Source organism: Phaeoacremonium minimum (assembly GCF_000392275.1).
Source record: "Phaeoacremonium minimum UCRPA7 unplaced genomic scaffold PA7_03_scaffold_393, whole genome shotgun sequence".
Taxonomy (NCBI): domain Eukaryota; kingdom Fungi; phylum Ascomycota; class Sordariomycetes; order Togniniales; family Togniniaceae; genus Phaeoacremonium; species Phaeoacremonium minimum.
Window position 1 is genome coordinate 191,728 of NW_006921296.1, and position 19,752 is coordinate 211,479.

General features: G+C 51.8%; 7 protein-coding genes across 7 annotated transcripts; 3 read left to right on the forward strand and 4 right to left on the reverse strand.

Annotated features, from left to right (window-relative positions):
• Positions 1-1,326: 1,326 nt before the first annotated feature.
• UCRPA7_5130 (putative 40s ribosomal protein s6 protein) lies at positions 1,327-2,511 on the reverse strand (the record flags this gene model as incomplete). Its single annotated transcript, XM_007917677.1, has 5 exons — positions 1,327-1,422; positions 1,476-1,643; positions 1,783-2,145; positions 2,284-2,362; positions 2,498-2,511. 5 exons carry the CDS (start codon positions 2,509-2,511, stop codon positions 1,327-1,329), a joined length of 720 nt encoding a protein of 239 aa, XP_007915868.1.
• A 590-nt stretch (positions 2,512-3,101) lies between these two features.
• Positions 3,102-4,496, forward strand: UCRPA7_5131 (putative diphthamide biosynthesis protein 1 protein; the record flags this gene model as incomplete). The annotated part of the gene is made up of 3 exons (XM_007917678.1): positions 3,102-3,279; positions 3,379-4,146; positions 4,378-4,496. The coding sequence occupies 3 exons, from the start codon at positions 3,102-3,104 to the stop codon at positions 4,494-4,496; spliced, it is 1,065 nt and encodes a 354-aa protein (XP_007915869.1).
• A 1,272-nt stretch (positions 4,497-5,768) lies between these two features.
• On the reverse strand, positions 5,769-7,064 carry UCRPA7_5132 (putative aldose 1-epimerase protein; the record flags this gene model as incomplete). Its single annotated transcript, XM_007917679.1, has 2 exons — positions 5,769-6,151; positions 6,209-7,064. The coding sequence occupies 2 exons, from the start codon at positions 7,062-7,064 to the stop codon at positions 5,769-5,771; spliced, it is 1,239 nt and encodes a 412-aa protein (XP_007915870.1).
• A 1,612-nt stretch (positions 7,065-8,676) lies between these two features.
• On the reverse strand, positions 8,677-10,516 carry UCRPA7_5133 (putative vacuolar atp synthase subunit b protein; the record flags this gene model as incomplete). The annotated part of the gene is made up of 6 exons (XM_007917680.1): positions 8,677-9,472; positions 9,523-9,848; positions 9,900-10,061; positions 10,200-10,219; positions 10,275-10,359; positions 10,418-10,516. 6 exons carry the CDS (start codon positions 10,514-10,516, stop codon positions 8,677-8,679), a joined length of 1,488 nt encoding a protein of 495 aa, XP_007915871.1.
• Positions 10,517-10,996: 480 nt separating this feature from the next.
• Positions 10,997-12,622, forward strand: UCRPA7_5134 (putative peptidyl-prolyl isomerase cwc27 protein; the record flags this gene model as incomplete). The annotated part of the gene is made up of 1 exon (XM_007917681.1): positions 10,997-12,622. One exon carries the CDS (start codon positions 10,997-10,999, stop codon positions 12,620-12,622), a length of 1,626 nt encoding a protein of 541 aa, XP_007915872.1.
• A 1,935-nt stretch (positions 12,623-14,557) lies between these two features.
• UCRPA7_5135 (putative heat shock factor protein) lies at positions 14,558-16,303 on the forward strand (the record flags this gene model as incomplete). Its single annotated transcript, XM_007917682.1, has 1 exon — positions 14,558-16,303. One exon carries the CDS (start codon positions 14,558-14,560, stop codon positions 16,301-16,303), a length of 1,746 nt encoding a protein of 581 aa, XP_007915873.1.
• A 995-nt stretch (positions 16,304-17,298) lies between these two features.
• On the reverse strand, positions 17,299-17,882 carry UCRPA7_5136 (putative peptidyl-prolyl cis-trans isomerase-like 3 protein; the record flags this gene model as incomplete). The annotated part of the gene is made up of 2 exons (XM_007917683.1): positions 17,299-17,724; positions 17,805-17,882. 2 exons carry the CDS (start codon positions 17,880-17,882, stop codon positions 17,299-17,301), a joined length of 504 nt encoding a protein of 167 aa, XP_007915874.1.
• Positions 17,883-19,752: the final 1,870 nt, after the last annotated feature.

Here is a 19,752-nt window from a genome sequence, read left to right on the forward strand (position 1 = left end):
TCCTTTGTATTCCAGGCAGCGGGGAGATATGACAGATTCCTGGAGTATAAGAAGCTGAAGACCTCAAATCCCCAGTGAGACAAGCTGTCAAATATGCGTCGAAGTGCTCGCGAAAGAACGGTGTTGCGGATGATGGAGGTATGGTAAGTGCATCGAGGTTGAGAAAATGGAAGCAGCCAGCAAAAAGTCCACTAGGCCAGGCTCTTTGCGTAATGGTGGACGGCCAAAGCTTCCTGGAGGTCCGCCCCGGCACAGGTACCGACTAACCTAACGGCGGCGGCTTGATGACTACAGCTACCTGTTACCTGCCTAGGTACCTACCTCCTGGGTACCTGACAAAGCGGCAAATACCGTACAAATCACTGGCAAATGGTTGTCACGCGTGCTAGCAGCCGCTACCTAGGTAGCTACACACAGCAAGCATTCTCAACATCAAACTCCACTAATAAAGGTTCTGCTTGGACGCTTTAGCTAGCTACACGTATCCAGCCTGCAGAACTTTGCGAATTTGACGGCCAAAGTCGACCTGCCTCCTCAAGAAGAAGGTACCTAATGAGGAATGCCCAACTACCTAATAACAACTTCGGAAGGACCTAACCTTTGCGCCCGACAGATTCATACCTTGATGTTGAGGTAAGAAACTCATGACTTCTCGATCATTGCCTCCCCACCTCAGGTCATCGCTTCTCGGAAAACGCTGTTGCCTCGAAAAGCAATGCCTAATGGGTCCCAAAGCTGGAGTGATGTGAATCATAAATGCTATCTAAGTGGTCGAATCCTTGATAACTACCTACCCAGGTACTACAACCTTTGCACATTGTGAGCCGTTCCTAGGGTGTCCCATAACTGCAGAAACCCTGTGCGGGCAGCCTGCCGCCTTGTCGGTCTCTCGGGGTATGTCTTCCGGCAGGAGCCGATATCATTCACGGCGTCGACGCTACTCATATACGGGAGCGTGCCGGGGTAGCAAACCCGGCACGTACTATCATATAACCACAGTCTCAGGTGTTCATTTGAAGTATATATCTTGCAAGAATTATGCAATCTACATAATGTATTTGACGGTCCAATGCTCAGATGGAATCTTCATGGGTTGCAAGCAAATATAAGAGGGCAAACCTCGTTGGAAACCCAGGCAATGAATTCGGAGTCCAGCACGATCACAGAGTCACATGGAAAAGGAGCACATGCATTTGTTGTTATCTTTTCTGAAGTTCAGTCCATTTTTAATGCCGTGAATACACTCCAGATGACTTGGCCAACAGGCCGACACCCCATGAGCCAGAACCCAAATGCAAAGAACCGATCATTAACAACGCCAAAAGTCTACTTGCGCATAGAGCTTGCTCGTCGCTTGCGGATATCGGCCTTCTGGGCCTTGGCCTCGTGCACACGCTTGGCCAGGATCTGGGCATACTCATTCTACGTTCGTTAGCAGACTTTCGCCTTGATTGAGATGTCGAGAGTAGACTCACGGCATCATCCTTGATCTTCTCGGCTTGGCGACGCTTCAGCGCGATTCTGTGGCGCTTGTGCTGGAGACGCTGGGGGGTGACGAGTCTCTGAATCTTGGGGGCCTTGGTGTAAGGCTTCTTGCCCTCGCCCTTAGGCTGGACCTCTCGTCGAATGACATACTTGCGGACCTATATGGCCGAAGAAAACGGTATTAGTCTCAAAAATTTCCTCTCTTCTCTTTCTCACTCTCTACCCGAGCTGCTCGATTCCTTGCACCGCAGCCCTCGGGTAGGCGAAGACGAGATTGTAGAACATTGGGTTACATACATCGTCTTCCTTGGTGAGGCCGAAGAACTTGCGGATCTTGGTGGCACGCTTGGGGCCCAGGCGCTTGGGGTGAACGACATCAGTCAAGCCGGGGATCTCCTGCTCGCCCTGCTTGACAATAGCCAGAGCAAGGACGGACAGATCCATGCCGACGATGCAGCCACGGACGGACTTTCTCTTGCGCTCGCCAGTTCGTCGGGGTCGGTAGCAGGAGTGGCCGTCGGAGAGGAGGAGTCGGACACGGGTAGGGTGCATGACACCCTGCTTCATGGGGAAACCCTGCTTGTCGTTGCCGCCAGTGATCTTGACGACGTAGCCCTTCCACTCGTCACCCAGGCTGTCGGCGGGGACCTCAGCGCCCATCTGTTGCAATCAATGTCAGTGCTCCCATCCGATACATAGTTCAGCCCGCCTGCTGTTGATGCCATCCGTGTTCGCGAAAATCGAATCTCGGTATACCAAACAACGTCCACCGCGGGCCGGTCTGGGGGTCTAACGTACGCGCTTCTCCATGAATACTCTCAGCTTGCGCTCATCTTCGATCTCGATGAGCTTCTGGCTCCCGTTGGAGGGGTATGAGCTGTACAAAGCCAAGGTCAGCAAAACAATCCAAGCAGCAGCGCCTTGAATAACGGTATCGACAATAGCATTGGAAAAAATGCTCAAAGTAGGTCTCCGTTTCCGAAATAATTGAAAAAACCATCGCAGTACTCACACGTTCAGCTTCATCTTGACGGTTTCTCAGTCGAGTGGCGGGCGACTGAAAATCAAGCTGAAGATGGTTGTCGGGTTGTGATGGTGGGTGCTTGAAGGGGAGGAGAGAGCCAAATTTTCGATCAAAAAAGTGTGTCCACACGCTTTCCCTGAACCCTAGTGGTCCGTGCACCTATATGGCAGCGCGCATTGGCCAGTTCAAAAAGTGAGATTTTAGCCGAGGAATAGCCAGCTGCTCCCTCACCTTGATTACCCAATTGGGTCACCTAGGAATTGTCAAGCGCCCGACATCTGCGCAGTTATTTGATCTTTACGTATACTGGTCATTTATAGTCAACAAATACTACATAATTATCATCCTTATCAGCCTATTCTTTGGAACATAATACCAAAGCTATTGCGAGGTTTTCAGGTTCAAGGCTATACCTCTTCTACCAGATCTCTCTTGCATGTGGCAATTGTAAGACAAGAAGTCTTTTACAAGCATGAGCTCCCATCGAGATAACGCGAGGAGAAGCCGGTAATTTCAGAAACAGGCGCTTTTTCAAGAACCGTACGCTTCAACATTTTTGTCTTAGAAAATCTTCGGTATTAGGTCGCCCAGGATGGAGGACGATCGAGCTGAGGTAGATCTGGGCATCGCAGCCGACATCGAGGCCTCGCAGGCGCCGGAGCCCGTGGTTAGGCAGCCCAAGAAGAGGTTCGTTGGAAGGAGAACTGCTACAGAGGCTTCTTCCAAGAGCGGAGCAGGGAATTCTATCGAGGATGCTGGGGCCATTCAAGGTATTTATTTCCTGTCTCGTCGAGGGCGAGGCATTAGCTAAATTAAAACAGTGGCTCAAACCAAAAGAGCGCCCCGGCTCCTGAACCAAGTTCCTCCAGAAATTTTGAATGATCCGGAACTCAAGTCAGCCATGTCTCTACTGCCGGGTAACTACTCCTTTGAGATTCCTAAGACCATCCACCGCATCCGCACGCTCGGCGCGAAGAGAGTGGCTCTACAGATGCCCGAAGGTCTTCTCATGTTTGCCACCACGATCTCAGACATTTTGACGCAATTCTGTCCCGGAATTGAGACGCTCATCATGGGCGATGTGACATACGGTGCCTGCTGCATAGATGACTATACGGCGCGAGCTATGGGCTGTGACCTGTTGGTCCATTATGCGCACAGCTGCCTCATACCTGTGGACGTGACCAAGATCAAGACTCTGTATGTATTTGTCGATATTAGTATCGATACATCACATCTGCTTGCGACGCTGGAGCGCAATTTCAGTCCCGGAAAGACCATTGCCATGGTGGGGACGATCCAGTTCAACGCCACCATACATGGCATACGTTCAACACTCGAAAAGGCTGGCTTCAAAATTATTGTCCCGCAGATAGCGCCGCTATCCAAGGGCGAGATATTAGGGTGCACGTCTCCGAACCTCGCGACCTATGCTGCCGATAGTCCTGTTGACCTGATACTCTATCTTGGCGATGGACGTTTCCATCTCGAGAGCATAATGATACACAACCCAGATATACCGGCGTACCGGTATGATCCGTACTCGCGCAAGCTGACGCACGAGACATACGGACATGATGAGATGCAAGATCTGCGGCGGGATGCAATCCGGACAGCGAAGAGTGCGAAGAAATGGGGTTTGATTCTGGGATCGCTGGGGCGGCAAGGCAACCCGAATACCTTGAGTTTGATAGAGAAGAAGCTCACAGCAATGGGGATACCTTTCGTCAATCTCCTGTTGAGTGAGATTTTCCCGGGGAAGTTAGCTATGATGAGCGATGTTGAGTGCTGGGTTCAGGTCGCTTGCCCAAGACTGAGTATAGATTGGGGCTATGCGTTTCCGAGACCACTTCTAACCCCGTATGAAGCCTTAGTAGCCTTAGAGGAGCGTGAGGATTGGGGAAAGGGTGTCTATCCTATGGACTACTATGGAAAGGAAGGTCTTGGGCGCACAAAACCTGTTGTCAGTCTAGTGGGGGCTAATTGATTTATGAACGATATCATGAAGTAGAGGAAGGGAAAAAAAAGGAGCATGATACTTCTGCAACATATCTACATGAAAACAGCGAGGCTCAATTATCAAATGCTTATATTTTGGTCAAATAGAGAGAATTTGCTATGTTTTATCATTCCTTCCAGTAGAGAGCCCATAGATACCTCCAGATGAGGTTTGAGACCATTGCAATGTACCAATGCGCTTGAACCCGCATCACGACGTCCCAACAGGTTCTGGCCTCTGAGAGAACACAATCTTGTACTTGACAATCTCCACGACTTCCAAATCCTCTACCACCGCCTCTCTCGTCCCGTCCTCAGCATCTGCATCCTTCATAATGGCCTCTTCACCTCCGCTGTCACCACCACTCCTCCTACGAACCACCGCCACCGGTCGTGGCAGCTTCTTCACCTCTCCTGTCAGTCTCTGATGCTGACCGACGTATAAATACGCCCGCTTCATCCATGTGGTGCTTGTCGGGTCAAGCGCATCGGCGCGAAAGTCTGGGAAGTCCAGGCGACCAATAGGAATGCTCTGTACAGATGCAGCTTCCGAACCCTCGACTGCAGAATCTGGTAGATTGATTGTGCCTTGGAGCTCCAGCAGTGCCAGCCCGGACGGTGTCTGGAGGAGTTGAGGCAGCGGATTGTTTATGGGCTGCGACCTGCCGGCGCGCTCCGTGTGCAGAGTGACTGAGGTTGATGCCATACTACGCTCTCTGTGGTCGGCCCTTTGCTGTGTAGACTCACGACTACTGTCAAATCAAGAAGGACGTGTCGATCATCGAATTAACGATGAATCTTTTGCATGAAATCTTTAGTCTCCGGTCGGGGTGGCTCGCAAGTGATGAAAGACGCGGTGTGCGCAAGGGATTGAATTTCTATTGCTGAAGGTTTAGTCCCGGACTAATTTATAATAACTGATGCCTCAAACGGTGCATTTTCAAACGCCCACCAAACACTTCAACGTGGAGATCTGCTACATGAACATAAGTCTGAGCAATTTTCGAACGATGGTTTCCGTCATTCATACTAATTACGGCCCTGAGCAAGCATGTGTGCAGTCATATACTGAGTAGAGTCACAAGGAAGGCACCTGCAATGACAGCATGCTTGATATCCAATTACAGGGTTGATTTAGAAGAGGAGCATAACCTCCTATATATACATGAGCATACCCTCTCTCATGATAATTAAGAACATTAAGTCATAGCCTTCATCTTCTTAGCATCAAGCATTTTCAATCCACAAGACATCCGGGCTCCTACTGAGGTGTCTCCGTGGAATTGATGCTGAAGCGATAGCTCGCCTGCAGAACATACGGGTCGTCACCAGGTCCGAAGATCTGCTTCTTGCTGCGCTGCCACTCGGGCTGATTGATCGCATCAATGTAGTCCTCCACCTCGAGCACGACACAACCGTACTTTGGAATTGTGCGAGGAAAGTCCTCGTCATCAAAGATGCCTTGCGTGCTCTTCAGTGCCATACTGCCGTTCTGGCCGTTGCAGCTATACATCTGGAACGCATCCTGGTCAGAGTAGACATCCAATTGAATACCCGACCAAGCAGATTGCAGGCGGGCAACGAAGCCATCGGTGCGCCAGTCATAAGGGCCGCTCTGGTCCCGGTTTACGAGCCAGCAGGTGTCTTAAATCAAATTTATTAGCTTTCTTGTCACATCTTCACAACGCCAGCACGACATACCGTAACCAGTGCAGTTGAAACCGCAGTTGCCCTCGAGTTCCGGGCTGGAGATGTTGGCTCCGATTTGCTTGGGTGCGCTCCAGAAATCATTGACTGAGCCTGGAGCATTGGCAAGAATGTCGCCAGTCGGGATAAGGATATTATCGACACCGACTCGTTGGCCACTGTATGGCATATAGAAGGAGTGGTTGAAGACGGTCTGAGTATCATTGTTCGCAAATCCGTCTAGATTCCAGTAGGTGTGGCTACTCAGCATGATGGGGGTCTTTTTTGTCGTGGCAATGGCAACCATCTTAAAGTCCCATGTCAGGTTGCCGAGGGTATAAGTGATGTAAGAGACAACCTCGCCAGGGAAGCCCTGATCGCCATCCGGGTCCACAATGGAGAAGGTGATGCTGTCGTTGGAATAGGACACAACCGTGAAGTTTCGCCAGTCCCAGCCATCTGGGCCACCGTGGAGCGTATCTACTCCATCAGGATTGGCTTCTGTGGGATTTTCATTTGGCAGGATATTATAGGTGACACCGTCCAGCTCAAAGGAACTGTTCTTAATCCGGTTCGCATAGCGGCCCGGAACACCACCAAAGTGAGGGTGTTGCCTGTCGACCTCATAATACGATGCATTGTCGAAACCAGCTACGATATCGCGCTCGATACCATACTGGTCATTGATCAACAGGTTCGAAATGGAAGCGCCATAGGGAATAAATGCGGCCTTGATGCCCTCGCCGTAGATCCAGTACTTGCCATTTTCATCTGGACCAGGAGTGGTGGCATTCGTTGAACCGGTCCCGACGAAGTCGGCAGAGACAATTGGGAGCAGAGCAGCTCCGAGGGACAGCAGACTGCGAAGCATTTTGGCAGGAGTGACGACGAACAGCTACCCAGGTTGCAAGCAGGTGGGAGGGTTGGCCAATTGGCCCGTGCCGGAGGTGAGGGGAAGCAGCGAGGCTTTATATGAATTGCGATGTCATCTTATGGACGGAGAATCTTAGGGACAGGACGTAATGACATGGAACAGACCGACAGAGCGGAGTTGGAGACAACTCATGTCACTGACGCCTGCAGGTGGTGGGTATGGAGCACCTTGCAGATGCTTTCCCCAACAACCACTCCACTTGGGGAACAGTGTAGGAAGATCGCAACAGCATGGAGCAAGGGCGGGAAGAGCATCCAGTGGTTCGCTAAACCGGCGAACATGTGGTGGTCACCAATCGGCCTATGAGATGTTAGACTGGCGATGTGCAAAGCTTGGAAAGAAGCGAATGCCTCGTGCATACAAGCGGCACAACGGTGGAACAATCGGCAGCAGACCGCGGCCGACCTCTTCTCACCCTTCTCTGCTCTGCTCTGCTCTGCTCTGCTCTGCTCTGCTCTGCCCTCTCCCCGCAACCTCTTCTCAGGCAAGCTTGGGATAGCTTCTAGCTAGGTACGCTGGTCAAGCCGTGGAAAGGCCGAGCACGCATGCGCTAACGGTCTTTGTGCCACGACAGAACGGTTTCCAGAAGGATTGTTCTCCACGGTGCTGTACAGGTTAGTGATCAAGTACAACGTAGCAGCACGCTATTCCGTCATCTGGTTGGGGCGTCGCAATGAAAGGATTCAGGTACCAAAGATCAGCAACACACCTGACTGTGACCGCCCCCGGCTGCAGTGACTTGCGCGCCCCGAGCTTCCCCGTACAGAGTTAACCAGCCTGGAGATGAGCCGGGGAAAGCTTGTCGTCGGGGAAAACACCCTCTTAGATGACGTCGAAACAGCAATTCAAGTTGCCGGCAGCTCGCCATTGGCGCGCCTCGGGAGTGGCTTTTTGGCTGCCGAAGCTTGCCTGACCCCTGTTCTTTTAGGCCTGTCTGTCGGCCTGGCCGGCGACATTGCGAATGCGGGGTTAGCTCCTCCAGTCATCTAACCCCAGACACCACTGTAATGATATCCATATCCGCAGAAAGATGTGGAGGCTGGGAATCGTATTGCTGCGTCGCTTAGAATATTGGGCGCATGCAAGGAGGTCGAGCAGAAAAGAAGTATTCATCCGTAAGGTACTGTTTCATGCGCGCTCGTAGATGCCCATGTGGCTGAACTTGGCGGGTGAAGATAACCCGATGTAGACTTCACCTCACTTTCAAGTTTACAAGCGAGATCAATTCCACTTCACAATGGCTCGCTACAGGCATTCGATGGTAGCATAGAGAGTCAAATGGATGCAATTGGCTTCCTTTTGGGCTAATGCATATGTACCCCAACAGCATGCAGAGTCGTATCAAGTAAATCAATGTTCGACAAGCAAGATTATCAAACAAGGGTAATCAGATTTCCAGGCCAAACTTCCGAATATCAACGGGCTATCTCAACCAAAAGCCTACATGCCAGGTTACCGGTATACATGCAAGGAACAAGAGAGGAAGCAATGTAACGTCAAGACCCCGATTTACAATCTCGCTTCTATACACTGCGGCGCCAGATATAAATTATGCGTCAATCAGGTTCTCCTCCTCGGCTGGCTTATCCTGTGCCGGTGCCTTGCCCTTGCCCTTTCGGTCCCCAGCTGTCCGCTGGTAGTACTCGTCGATGATCTTCTTGGGGATACGGTTCAACATATCCTTCCTGTAGATACGCAGCAAACTCCACGCGAGATCCAGCGACTCATAGATGCTTCGTGATTCATATTGTCCTTGGCTGATGAAAGTCCGCTCAAACTTCTCAAGGAACTCCAATGACAGCTTGTCTTCAGCCGACAGGGCCTCCTCACCAACGACAGCCTTCATGGCAGCGGCATCACGACCAATAGCGTACTTGGCGTATAGCTGATTGGATACATCTCCATGGTCCTTTCGAGTCATGCCCTCGCCAATGGCAGACTTCATGAGACGAGAGAGGGATGGCAAGACGTTGATGGGAGGGTAGATGCCACGATTCTGCAGACTCCTGTCGATGGTGATTTGGCCCTCGGTAATATATCCCGTCAAATCAGGGATAGGGTGGGTGATATCATCGTTAGGCATGGTCAGAATGGGAATTTGTGTGATGGACCCGTTGCGACCCTCGACACGACCAGCACGCTCGTAAATGGTTGACAAATCTGTGTACATGTAACCAGGGTAACCACGACGACCGGGAACTTCTTCACGGGCCGCTGAAACTTCACGCAGGGCATCGCAGTACGAAGTAAGATCGGTAAGAATGACCAGAACGTGCTTCTCCAGCTGGTATGCGTAGTATTCGGCGGTAGTCAAGGCGAGACGGGGAGTGATGATACGCTCGATGCTGTATAGCTGTTAGTTGCCGAAAAAGATGCCTTATTCATCTGAACATACGTTGGATCGTTGGCAAGATTGAGGAAGAGCGTAGTGCGCTCCAAGCTTCCGTTCTCCTCAAAGTCTCGGGTGAAGAATCTGGCGGTTTCCAAGTTGACACCCATAGCTCCGAAGACAATCGAGAAATTGTCTTCATGACCGTCGTGCACACCCTTGTTTGTGATACCCTCTCGCTGAACCAGACCAGCTTGTCGGCAGATTTGAGCAGCGATTTCGTTATGAGGTAGACCGGCTGCTGAGAAGATGGGGATCTTCTGCCCTCGAGCGATCGAGTTCATTGTGTCGATGGCGGAGATACCGGTGGATACCATCTCCTCGGGATAGACCTTTCCATGTGTCAGTTTAGACTGCCTTTCTTTGGTGTTATCTTCTCTTACCCTAGAATATGGGTTGATAGGGCTGCCGTTGATGTCCAAGTACTCCTCGGCAAGCACCTTTGGGCCTTTGTCGATAGCCCTGCCTGAACCATCGAAGATTCGGCCCAACATATCCTCGGAGACACCAAGCTTCAAGCTCTGACCCGTGAACTCGACTTTGGTCTATTACAATGTCAGCCCCATTTCGCGATATAATATACGACCTCGTTATACCTTCTTCACATCGATGCCTGGAGTTCCTTCGAAAACCTGTTTCCATGGTCAATCGTTGAGGTAGTACTCATCAGCGCTGGATCATACCTGAACGACAGCACGATCGCCTATGCAAGACGTATTAGCTGGTGTTCCTTGAAATTCCCGCAGAGAGTTCCTTACCTCGAGCCTCAAGGACTTGACCAGATCGTTGACTTCCATCGGGAAGAGTTAATGTGACGATCTCGTTGTATCTCGGAAATTTGACCTTGGGTTCAGGTTAGATGCAATTGAGTTGACAAGGAGCTCTGGTGCCAGAGACATACATTCTCCAGAATGACCAAAGGACCGTTCACACCTCCAACGGTGTTGTACTGGATCCTCGGCACGACCGAGTAGGATGAGGACTCTCGGGGGTCTCCCATGGTGAAGATCAATCAGAAATGTCTATGGGAGCGGGTGAGAGGAAGCGGGAAATGGGAGACCAGCTCAGAGAGTGGCTGCGACGGTTGAAAAGGGACGGTGAAGTAGGTGACGACAGATAGTTGAGGTCAACGAAGCTACAGCAAGCTTGGGAAGTGGAGATAAGATGCTCCAGCCCCGCTACCTGGAAGCTCCTGCATGGGCTTCCCCATCTGAAGATGAGGCACCTAATTAGTGCAACCGAAATCACATGACACCGCTATGAAGCACTAGCTTTCTTGTTTTCAGTGGCTTAAGCGTCGAATCTACGTGCATGTAGGCCAATTGAGCATACCTGCAGAAACGTGACCTCTCCCTCCCCAGGAGTCGAGCAGAAGCTTGCTTTATCGCTCTTCCAAGATACGTCTTTTGTTACGACAGCCGGCTTCCAGCCTGGCAGCTCGTGATCTGCGCATGAAAAAGACAGTCAGATTTCATCCAGCATGTCCAGCATCTACAACACAGAGCCGCAGCCGACGGCATCAGCCATCCTGCACACCACTTCTGGCGACATATCTGTGGAACTCTTCGCTAAGCAGACGCCGCTGACTTGCCGCAACTTTTTGCAACTCTGTTTAGACGGATATTACGACAATACCATATTCCATCGCCTGGTCCCTGGGTTCATTCTTCAGGGTGGCGATCCGACTGGCACTGGAAATGGAGGCGAATCCATCTATGATGGCGGTGCCTTCAGTGGTGACCTGGATCCTTGGCCTATGGACCAGAGGAGAGGTCGCAATGCTGGTCCGACTGGCGTGAATTTCAAAGATGAATTCCATTCAAGGCTGAAATTCAACCGCCGGGGTTTGCTTGGCATGGCAAATGAAGGAGCTCTAGACACAAATGGTAGCCAGTTTTTCTTCACTCTCGGCAAGACTGAGGAGCTCAACGGCAAAAATACTGTATTTGGCCGAGTGGCCGGAGATACTATTTACAATCTCGCCAAAATGGGGGAGGCGGAGGTTGAAGAGGGGGGTGATAGGCCACTGTATCCAACTAAAATCACAGGAGTGGAGATTCTCATAAACCCATTTGATGATATGAAGAAGAGGGAACGTGTGGCAGCGCGGACAGCAAAGCCTGCAGCTTCCGACAAAAAGAAGGAGAAGAAGCGCAAGGGTGGTAAGCAGCTGCTAAGCTTTGGCGACGAGGAAGGCGATGACGACGTTCCCGTGGTGAAGAAGGCGAAGTTCGACACAAGAATCGTCATAGACGTCGAGGAGGAAGCCCTTGATGTGCCCAAAACACCAAAGAAGACCAAGAAAGAAATGAAGGCTTCTAAAACATCTATACCAGTAAGGGAATTGCCAGAGAAGGACGAAAAGCGTCAAATTCCCACCTCATTGCCCTCACCGGTTCCGAGACAAGAGATAAAGAAGCCAGTCTTCCACGAAGAGTCCTCACCGGAGCCGGAGCCGGTCAAGAAGAAGTCTGCTCTTGAAAAAACCAACGACGAGATTGCGGCTCTTAAAGCCTCGATGAGACGGACGATACAACCAGAACCTGTCAAAGAGAGGCACAAGACTGCTTTGGAGCAGCTGATACCAGAATCGGCCCTGAGAGGTCGAAAGAGAAGGCCAGGCGGCAGCCAGGTCACCGCAAGTGACGAGAAGAAAGCCAAGGATTTATTGGCGGCGTTCAAGGCCAAACTTGAGCAGGCTGGACCGGAGAGGAAGGCAACGCAGGCACCTCTTCCGGAGAACGGAGAAGGTAACGATGGGGAAGATGTTGGTGAAGATGAGGAAGTCTGTGATCTGCATTTTATTGCAAACTGCCAGAGCTGCAAGGCATGGGATAAGATCGAAGAAAAGGGGGATAGCGACGATGAAGGGTGGATGTCTCATTCCCTGAGTTTCGCAGCGGACAAGCTAGGTAAAGACCTGAGTTATCGCAAGAAGGCAGAAGAAGAGTTAGTGGTTATTGATCCACGGGAGAAAGCTCGGACACTCAAGGAGGAAAAGAAAGCGGAGAGGGAGGCACGATCTAATTCAGGGCGAGCTTGGGACCAAGCCAGAAACGCTCAAATGTCGAGATCAGCTGGGCTCGCAGGTAGAGGAGCAAGGTAGTATGTCCATTGATCTAGAAGATACCCAATGTCAACACGATTATGAGAGAGGGCTAGTCAGCGTGGCTAGGTCCATCTACATGGTTTCCTGATACGGGAGCAGGCAATAGTCTTGCAGGCCAAATGTCAATATTAATCAAGGTGTCCACGCCATCATGGTCATTATTCAAGTAGCGAAGGGCACGCTTGAACATGAAAGATGTTGTGTTCTAGACATGGAAGTGTCGAGCGGGCAGTGAGAGAAATAGTATTGCCGGAGAAAAATGTCCGGATAGAGGCCATTTCACATCTGAAAAACCCACCCAGCCAGCTGTGCCCTGCAATGCCGTCAGTCCAAAAAAATGGGTCGTGTATCCTTATTTCAAGGCCGTGGGAGGCCCTCAAGTAAGGACAATCGCGAAGCTTGTAATTGATCAAGGCAGTTTGCACCTTACTAGAGGGGGGAAACTTCTCAAATAATAGATTCTGCTTCAGACAATAGTACCCTATTCAGACCATTCAGACCAACACCTAAACCTTATTGCTAATCTTTAGTTGAGCTGGCGTCTCTTATCTACCTAGTCATTGATTGGACGATCAAGCGAGAAATGGTGGGGAGGTTACCTCAGCGCAGTCTTGAAGCAGCCATAACGATACTAAATTGCAGCCTCATCAACAGGCCTATTGTCCTATTATTCCTGAACAGTACCACAGACAATTGCTTCTGCCATTGAGCGAACATTGCTAACTGGTCCAAATACCTTCCGCGATCCGAAATTAACATCTCTACTCTCAACCCGGAGGGCGTTCGCTATTAGACAAGGTCATACTGAAGAGGCTGTCCGTCCCGCGATTACTGGGATCTTCGGCATCGCATAGAACGAAACACGGCTTCAAAGCCAACCCTCCCGCCGAGACAACGAGACAACGAGCAGGCCTGTGGAAGCCTCTTCAAGCTAGACCTTCAAGGGCTACAATCATTGTCGAGACAAGAACACCTTTTGTGGCGCCAGTCTGAGGCACAGTCAATCATACTGATTGATTGAGCTTGCCATTGTTCACACCTGTTGAGAGACAATAAGAGTTGGTAGCCTTTTAGGAAGAACGGCCGTTAACGTCACCTATAAATTTGGCACCCACACACGAACTTGTCGGTCAGCAAACTTTCTCTACCATTTGCTGGGAATTGCGAGCCTCGCTCACCGAACTTCTAGATCCATTGCGATACGGCGATTGCGAACAACTTAACGAGACGCCTAGTGAGGCGACAGCGACGAAAACTTTGACTCGCACAGGACCTTTCAGTATCAAGTTGGTCCATCACGCGAGCATTGCACGCGCGCACAGATAAACCCATCGCCCTGCCATTCTAAGGGAATCGAGGATCGCGGGATTGCTCCACGCACTCGAAAGTACCCCGAAGGAACTCTTCAAGCTACGAAGGCGCATGTATCTCCCCATGTCGTCGCCAAATCCGAGAAAGCGTCCGGCACCCGGCGCGGCGCCGGTTGGACCGTACCAGCAAATACCTCAACAATACGTACCAAACACTCAGATGCTGCAGTGGAACGGAGCAGCAGCTAATGGCAGTAACTTCGTTGACGCATCGGCGGCGGGTGTCAACCAATACGGCATGGTGCCGCAGGGCCAGATGTCCCCGAATTACCCTTCACAGCCATCCTCCAATGCTCTTACACGCATTCCGGCGAATCGAGCACTCGTGCCATCAGCCAATCGTGGGAATTTCGAGACAGGCAATGACTTGTGGAACTATTCGGACGACACCGCCTTGATACAGCCCACCACCGGCACGGTAGATGAACATGACAATATTGAAATCCTGGAAGAGAAGGCACAGCGTGCGAAGAGGGAGGCTCAGGCAAAGAGAAAGCAGATACCTCCTTTTGTTCAGAAACTTAGCAGGTTAGTGAACCGTGACAAATTCTTCATACATCACATGACTAACAAGAACAGCTTTCTCGACGAGTCAAAGAACACGGATCTCATCCGATGGTCTGACAAGGGGGACTCGTTCATTGTATTGGACGAAGATGAGTTTGCGAAAACCCTCATTCCTGAACTCTTCAAGCACAACAACTATGCCTCGTTTGTCCGTCAGCTCAACATGTACGGTTTCCATAAGCGCGTTGGTTTATCAGACAATTCTATGAAGGCCAGCGAACGTAAGAACAAGAGTCCCAGCGAATACTACAACCCGTACTTCAAGCGAGGACATCCGAACCTGCTTTGGCTTATCAACAAGCCAAAGAGCGGCTCTAGCAAGAAGAAGGGTAAGAAAGAGGATGGAGATGTGGACAGCGACGAAGAGAATATCATTGAGGAGATTCCGACTGCGCCGTACGGTGTCCCTGCACCTCAACCGGGCAGGGCTCTCCCTCAAGCTGATGTTGGCCCGCTGCAGCGTAGAGAGCTGACAGCCGTTCGCGAGCAAATCTCTCAGCTTCAACAGCAGCAGAAAAACATCTCAAACATCATCCAACGACTGCGTGGCGAGCATAACCAGATGTTGCAGCAAGCGATCATGTTTCAGAACATGCATGACCGTCACGAGAACTCGATCAACGCTATCTTGAACTTCCTGGCCAACGTATTTAGAAAATCGTTGGAAGACCAGGGCGGCAACCAGAACGTCGCCGAACTTCTCGCAAGTATTCTGCCGACTTCCCAAATACCTCAAGGTAGCGTCTTAGATCTCGGAGACTTCCATCAACAGACTCCTAGTCCAGCTGCAATGAGCCCTGGGAAGAGACAGCAACGCCTCCTACCCCCTATCCCAGGTCGAGCAAACACAGTTGTCTCTACTCCGGGTTCGAATGCAGGCACGGCATCATACAACCCTGCGCACCACGCCCCGATGGGTCAAGTCACGGAAATCTTCGACAACTCTCCGGCTGACACAACATCTCCAAATCAGATCAAGCATGACCTTCAGGCCAATCCTCAAGAGAGCATGATGAAACTGATTCATGAGACCAACGCTGGCAATTCACCGGCCATCGATATGCCCGAAGTCGTTGCCAACACCAATGTCACCTTAAGCGATGACCAGCGCAATGGCTTACTCAATGCCTTTGGTGCGCAGAATGCAACGCCGTCTCATACCACACCAGCACCTGCCATTGCCACGAGCGCTACATCGGTTCCTGCTATCCCCAGCATACCTGATGGTCGCCAGCCCTCAAATTCCATCTCGCCTACACTGCGTCAGAACGTGCTTCCGCCGAGCATCGATCACCTCAATTTTAATGCTGAGCAGCTGGAGGAACTCGCGCGTCTGACAGAGCAGAGTGCTAAGGGTATACATGATCTGCAGGCGTCGTTGACCCCCCTCAGCCCTTCTGGTCGTATCCCTGGGTTAGATGCCGATGGCAACACCGATGGCTCCTACTTCCAGGACAACGGCGATCTAGACTACAACGACTATCTCAACAACTACCTACCAGGTGATGATATTGGCCTCTTTGGTGGAGCTGATCCCTTGGGCGCACCCGATGGGAGTGACATGTTTGGCACACCACCACTGGGCTATGCACAGGATCCTGGCCAGGCACCTGGAATCGATGCGGACGGCCTTCCAGCGCAAGTTGAGAATAACACCCCGAGCCCCACCCCAACAGAGGAGATCACCCGTGATGATATGGAGAGCCCAGTGCGCGACCTCAAGCGCCAACGGAGAGGTTAGCCCTTTCAGCAGCGCCAGAAACGTCTCCGTTTCACCTTCAGTCTCTTTGTAGACTGCCCATCAACACTGGGCAATATGCCAGAGCCGACTATGGCACTTTGTTTGTTCTTCGCAATGGTGGCACAAAAGTTTTTCGGTGATTCGAAAGTCGCACGATGTCCGTGGGTTCAGCAAGAAATTGGCAGATATCCCCACCAAGGGCTTACGGTCGGACAAGATTGCATTGTAGAGGATGTGTGCCTCACATCGGTTTAGCGAGTCATCACAGGGGCGGTTTCTGTTATCGATTTGCGGGCATTTCTTTAGTCCCAGGTAGGCACGGCCACTGCCGGAGGTTATGAGACGAAGAAATCTTAACGGTCGGATGATTACTTCAAGGAAGGAGGGGCGTAAATCTCGGTATGAATGTCATTAGGTTTGAGTTAGGATGGCAGCAAGATCTTCAGATCGTGAATAGACGGAGGCTTAGAGCCCTGGATACCATTGACTATGACTGAAGCTAAGTGACTTGAGACGAGACATGTGATACATCCTTTCCGTATATTGAGATGGAAGATATTTATCGTCCCAAGAACCATGTTGTGGCTAGAGTGCAGGTACACTTCAGTCGTAGCCCAGATCAAATTAACATTCTTGATCCGACATGATTACATGCAGATTCATCTACACTCCCACGACTTTCCTAGACACTCTTACAAAGCCTTGCCACTGCCTTCACTAGATGGCTGTCGGTACTGGCTTCCCGAACTGGCAACTGTTGCTTGCAACTTTTCAGCCCCCAACGTTGACATCAACGAGCTCATCTTAGGCTCAGTGCAGGTAGTCACAACGTCGACTCAAGGATAGTTCCTCAACTGCCCATTCGGCGTCAAACTGTCCTAGTAACAGAATGCCGAGCCGAGTCGAACTCTCCACACATGTGGGTGTTATTTCTGGCTGCATCCTGCTCTGGGGCAGCCGGCGGCTCTTCATCTCTTCTACCGACCTCCAGACGCTCAACCAGCCAGCGGGTTCGCATGCACCGTAACGCGCTCTATCCTGGGGGGCGCCCGGGGGCGGTTCTTCTTGTCGACCTCGAGCGCCTCGATCTTGGCCAGCGTCGCGAGGCTGTCGTCGCCGATGACCTTGCCGAAGATGGTGTTGAGGCCGTCCAGGTGCGGCGCCTTGTCGAACAGCACGAAGAACTGCGAGCCGTTGGTGCCGGGCCCCTTGTTGGCCATGGACACGACGCCGCGCCCGCCGTGCTTGAGCGCCGGGCGCACCTCGTCGGCGAAGGCGCCGCCCCAGATGGACCGGCCGCCCTTGGGGTTCGCGGGCGGGTCCGGGTGCGCCGGGGCGCCGGTCTGCACCATGAAGCCCGGGATGAGGCGGTGGAAGGGCGACTCGTCGTAGTAGCCGGAGGCGCAGAGGGCGAGAAAGTTCTGGGCGGAGGGGAGAGCTAGGTTAGCGATGAGGATATGACGAGGGGGAGTGGGTGTTCATGTCGATGCGCAAAACATACCTCTGCTGTCTTGGGGACGCTCTCGCAGAAGACCTCAATCTTGAGATCGCCGAGAGTAGTATGCAGAGTTACGGACATGGCGATGGACTGTGCTGGGATATCACCGGAGCTGCTGGCGCATTCGTGATGCGGATTGAGGTTTGGAAGCTCGAAAAGCTTAAACGAAGCTCCCTGGTCGATTGGTATTGGAGTTACCAGGATGATTGGCCAGGGACCACCAACCCGCTGCGACGACTTGAAGACGGCCGCCACTCCTTGATCTAAGAAACGGGAGAAGACAGGCTAGCATATTCAAGGTTAGCCCATTCATCAGTGCTTCCCACAGGGCTGATGTTTGAAGATTTCCCCTAGGTACCTTACCTACATTGAAGTCGCTGCTGAAGTGTCTGTTTCTTCAGCTTCACCAAAAACAGAGATCAGCGCTGCTCTAGATCCCGGAAGTATATACAGTGCCGCACCATGGAGGGAGGGGTCGATCTTAGAGAACCTGGACTCCAATTGCCCGCCAGCACTCCTGGGACATTTTGGAGGGGTTATTGTTGCTTGTCCAGGCTGTTTTTGTTTGGGTAAGCTTGCGTTGGGCGGCTGGCAGTTGTGACAGGTGCAAGGTTGCCCATCAACACCGAAATGAGGGGCTGATCAACAACAGAAGAAGCCATGGCTTGCCACAACTCTATGGCAACTGAGTTCGCCCAGAGTGACGCACTGCAGCATGTAGTGGAGAAGTGGAGTAGTGGAGGAGTAAAAACAGAAAGACGTAGCGATGGAATAAAGAACAATTCGAGGTCTGCTGGACCGGAGTTGAGAACCGTAAGTTGTGTACGAGGACAGCAGGGGCAAAGCGCTCAACCCTTGCGGTTACTTGACAGCATACATGTACACACCTTAGTTTTTGTTGCTTCAGTCAGCGTGTGTTGTGCCGCAACTCATCTCACTTACTACCATCGGGACACTTCAGCCGAAGATTGAACCCCCCCAAAAACGCCTTGCATTTCCAGGGTCCTGTTGACTAAGGTAGAGACGAAGTCTAAGGGTGTTGTAGTGTTGCTTCTGTCGGTACCTAGATACTGCAACCAGTCTGGCCGGCCCATCCTCCTCAAGCGGGAATCCCGCTGGATTATGATCGATCCTAAATCTATCTAGATACCCTAGGTCCCTAGATACCCCAGCTACCTGCTTTGAATTGCCTCTGACAACTCAGTTGTGCATGACGGAAGCGTAACTAATCGAGCTGCCCACCCTAGGGTTCTAAGGTGCGATATCCCTCCTAATAAACGCGCGGACCCCAAATCGCATCGCGGGATCAGCTCCGCCTGGACACAAGCACAGCATTTGACTGTACTGTACTGTACAGCACCCTCGCAGCAATTGAGACTTCTCTGTGTGCGCCGTTTCCAGGTCCACTTCAGCTCTCAGGTCCAATCCTCCTCCTCCACCACCACCGGGGCTCGGGAATTGCGCCAGCTCAACAGCTGCAACTTGCAAGTCGCTTGCATGGCTGCTTGCTTGTTTGCTCTGCAGCACACCAAAACAAAGCCAGGCAACGAGCATCACTTGCAACACACCGCACCGGATTTCCTCCTCTTCCTCTTCCTCCTCCTCTCCTCCTCCTCCTTGTCGCCGCCGCCGCCGCCAATCTGCACGACTTTGCCGCCCCATCTCCGCTGCGAGGTCACCAATTAGGAGACACACGGTAGCCAGAGCCCTGCATCCCGAAGAGACGCTCGGTACCCTGCCTGGCCTATGGTCGACACCAGACACACCCTGCCTACCTGACTACCCAGGACCAGGACTACCACCATTCTACCACCCGCCGCCCGCTCGCCAAAATCCGGGGCTGCAGCGTGTGCGTGCGAGCTTCTTCACCACCTTACTTCGACTTCTACGGCTCCTTTGCCTCACCGGAGAACACAGCAGCAGCTACCGAAGCGTTCGGACTGTCTTGCAT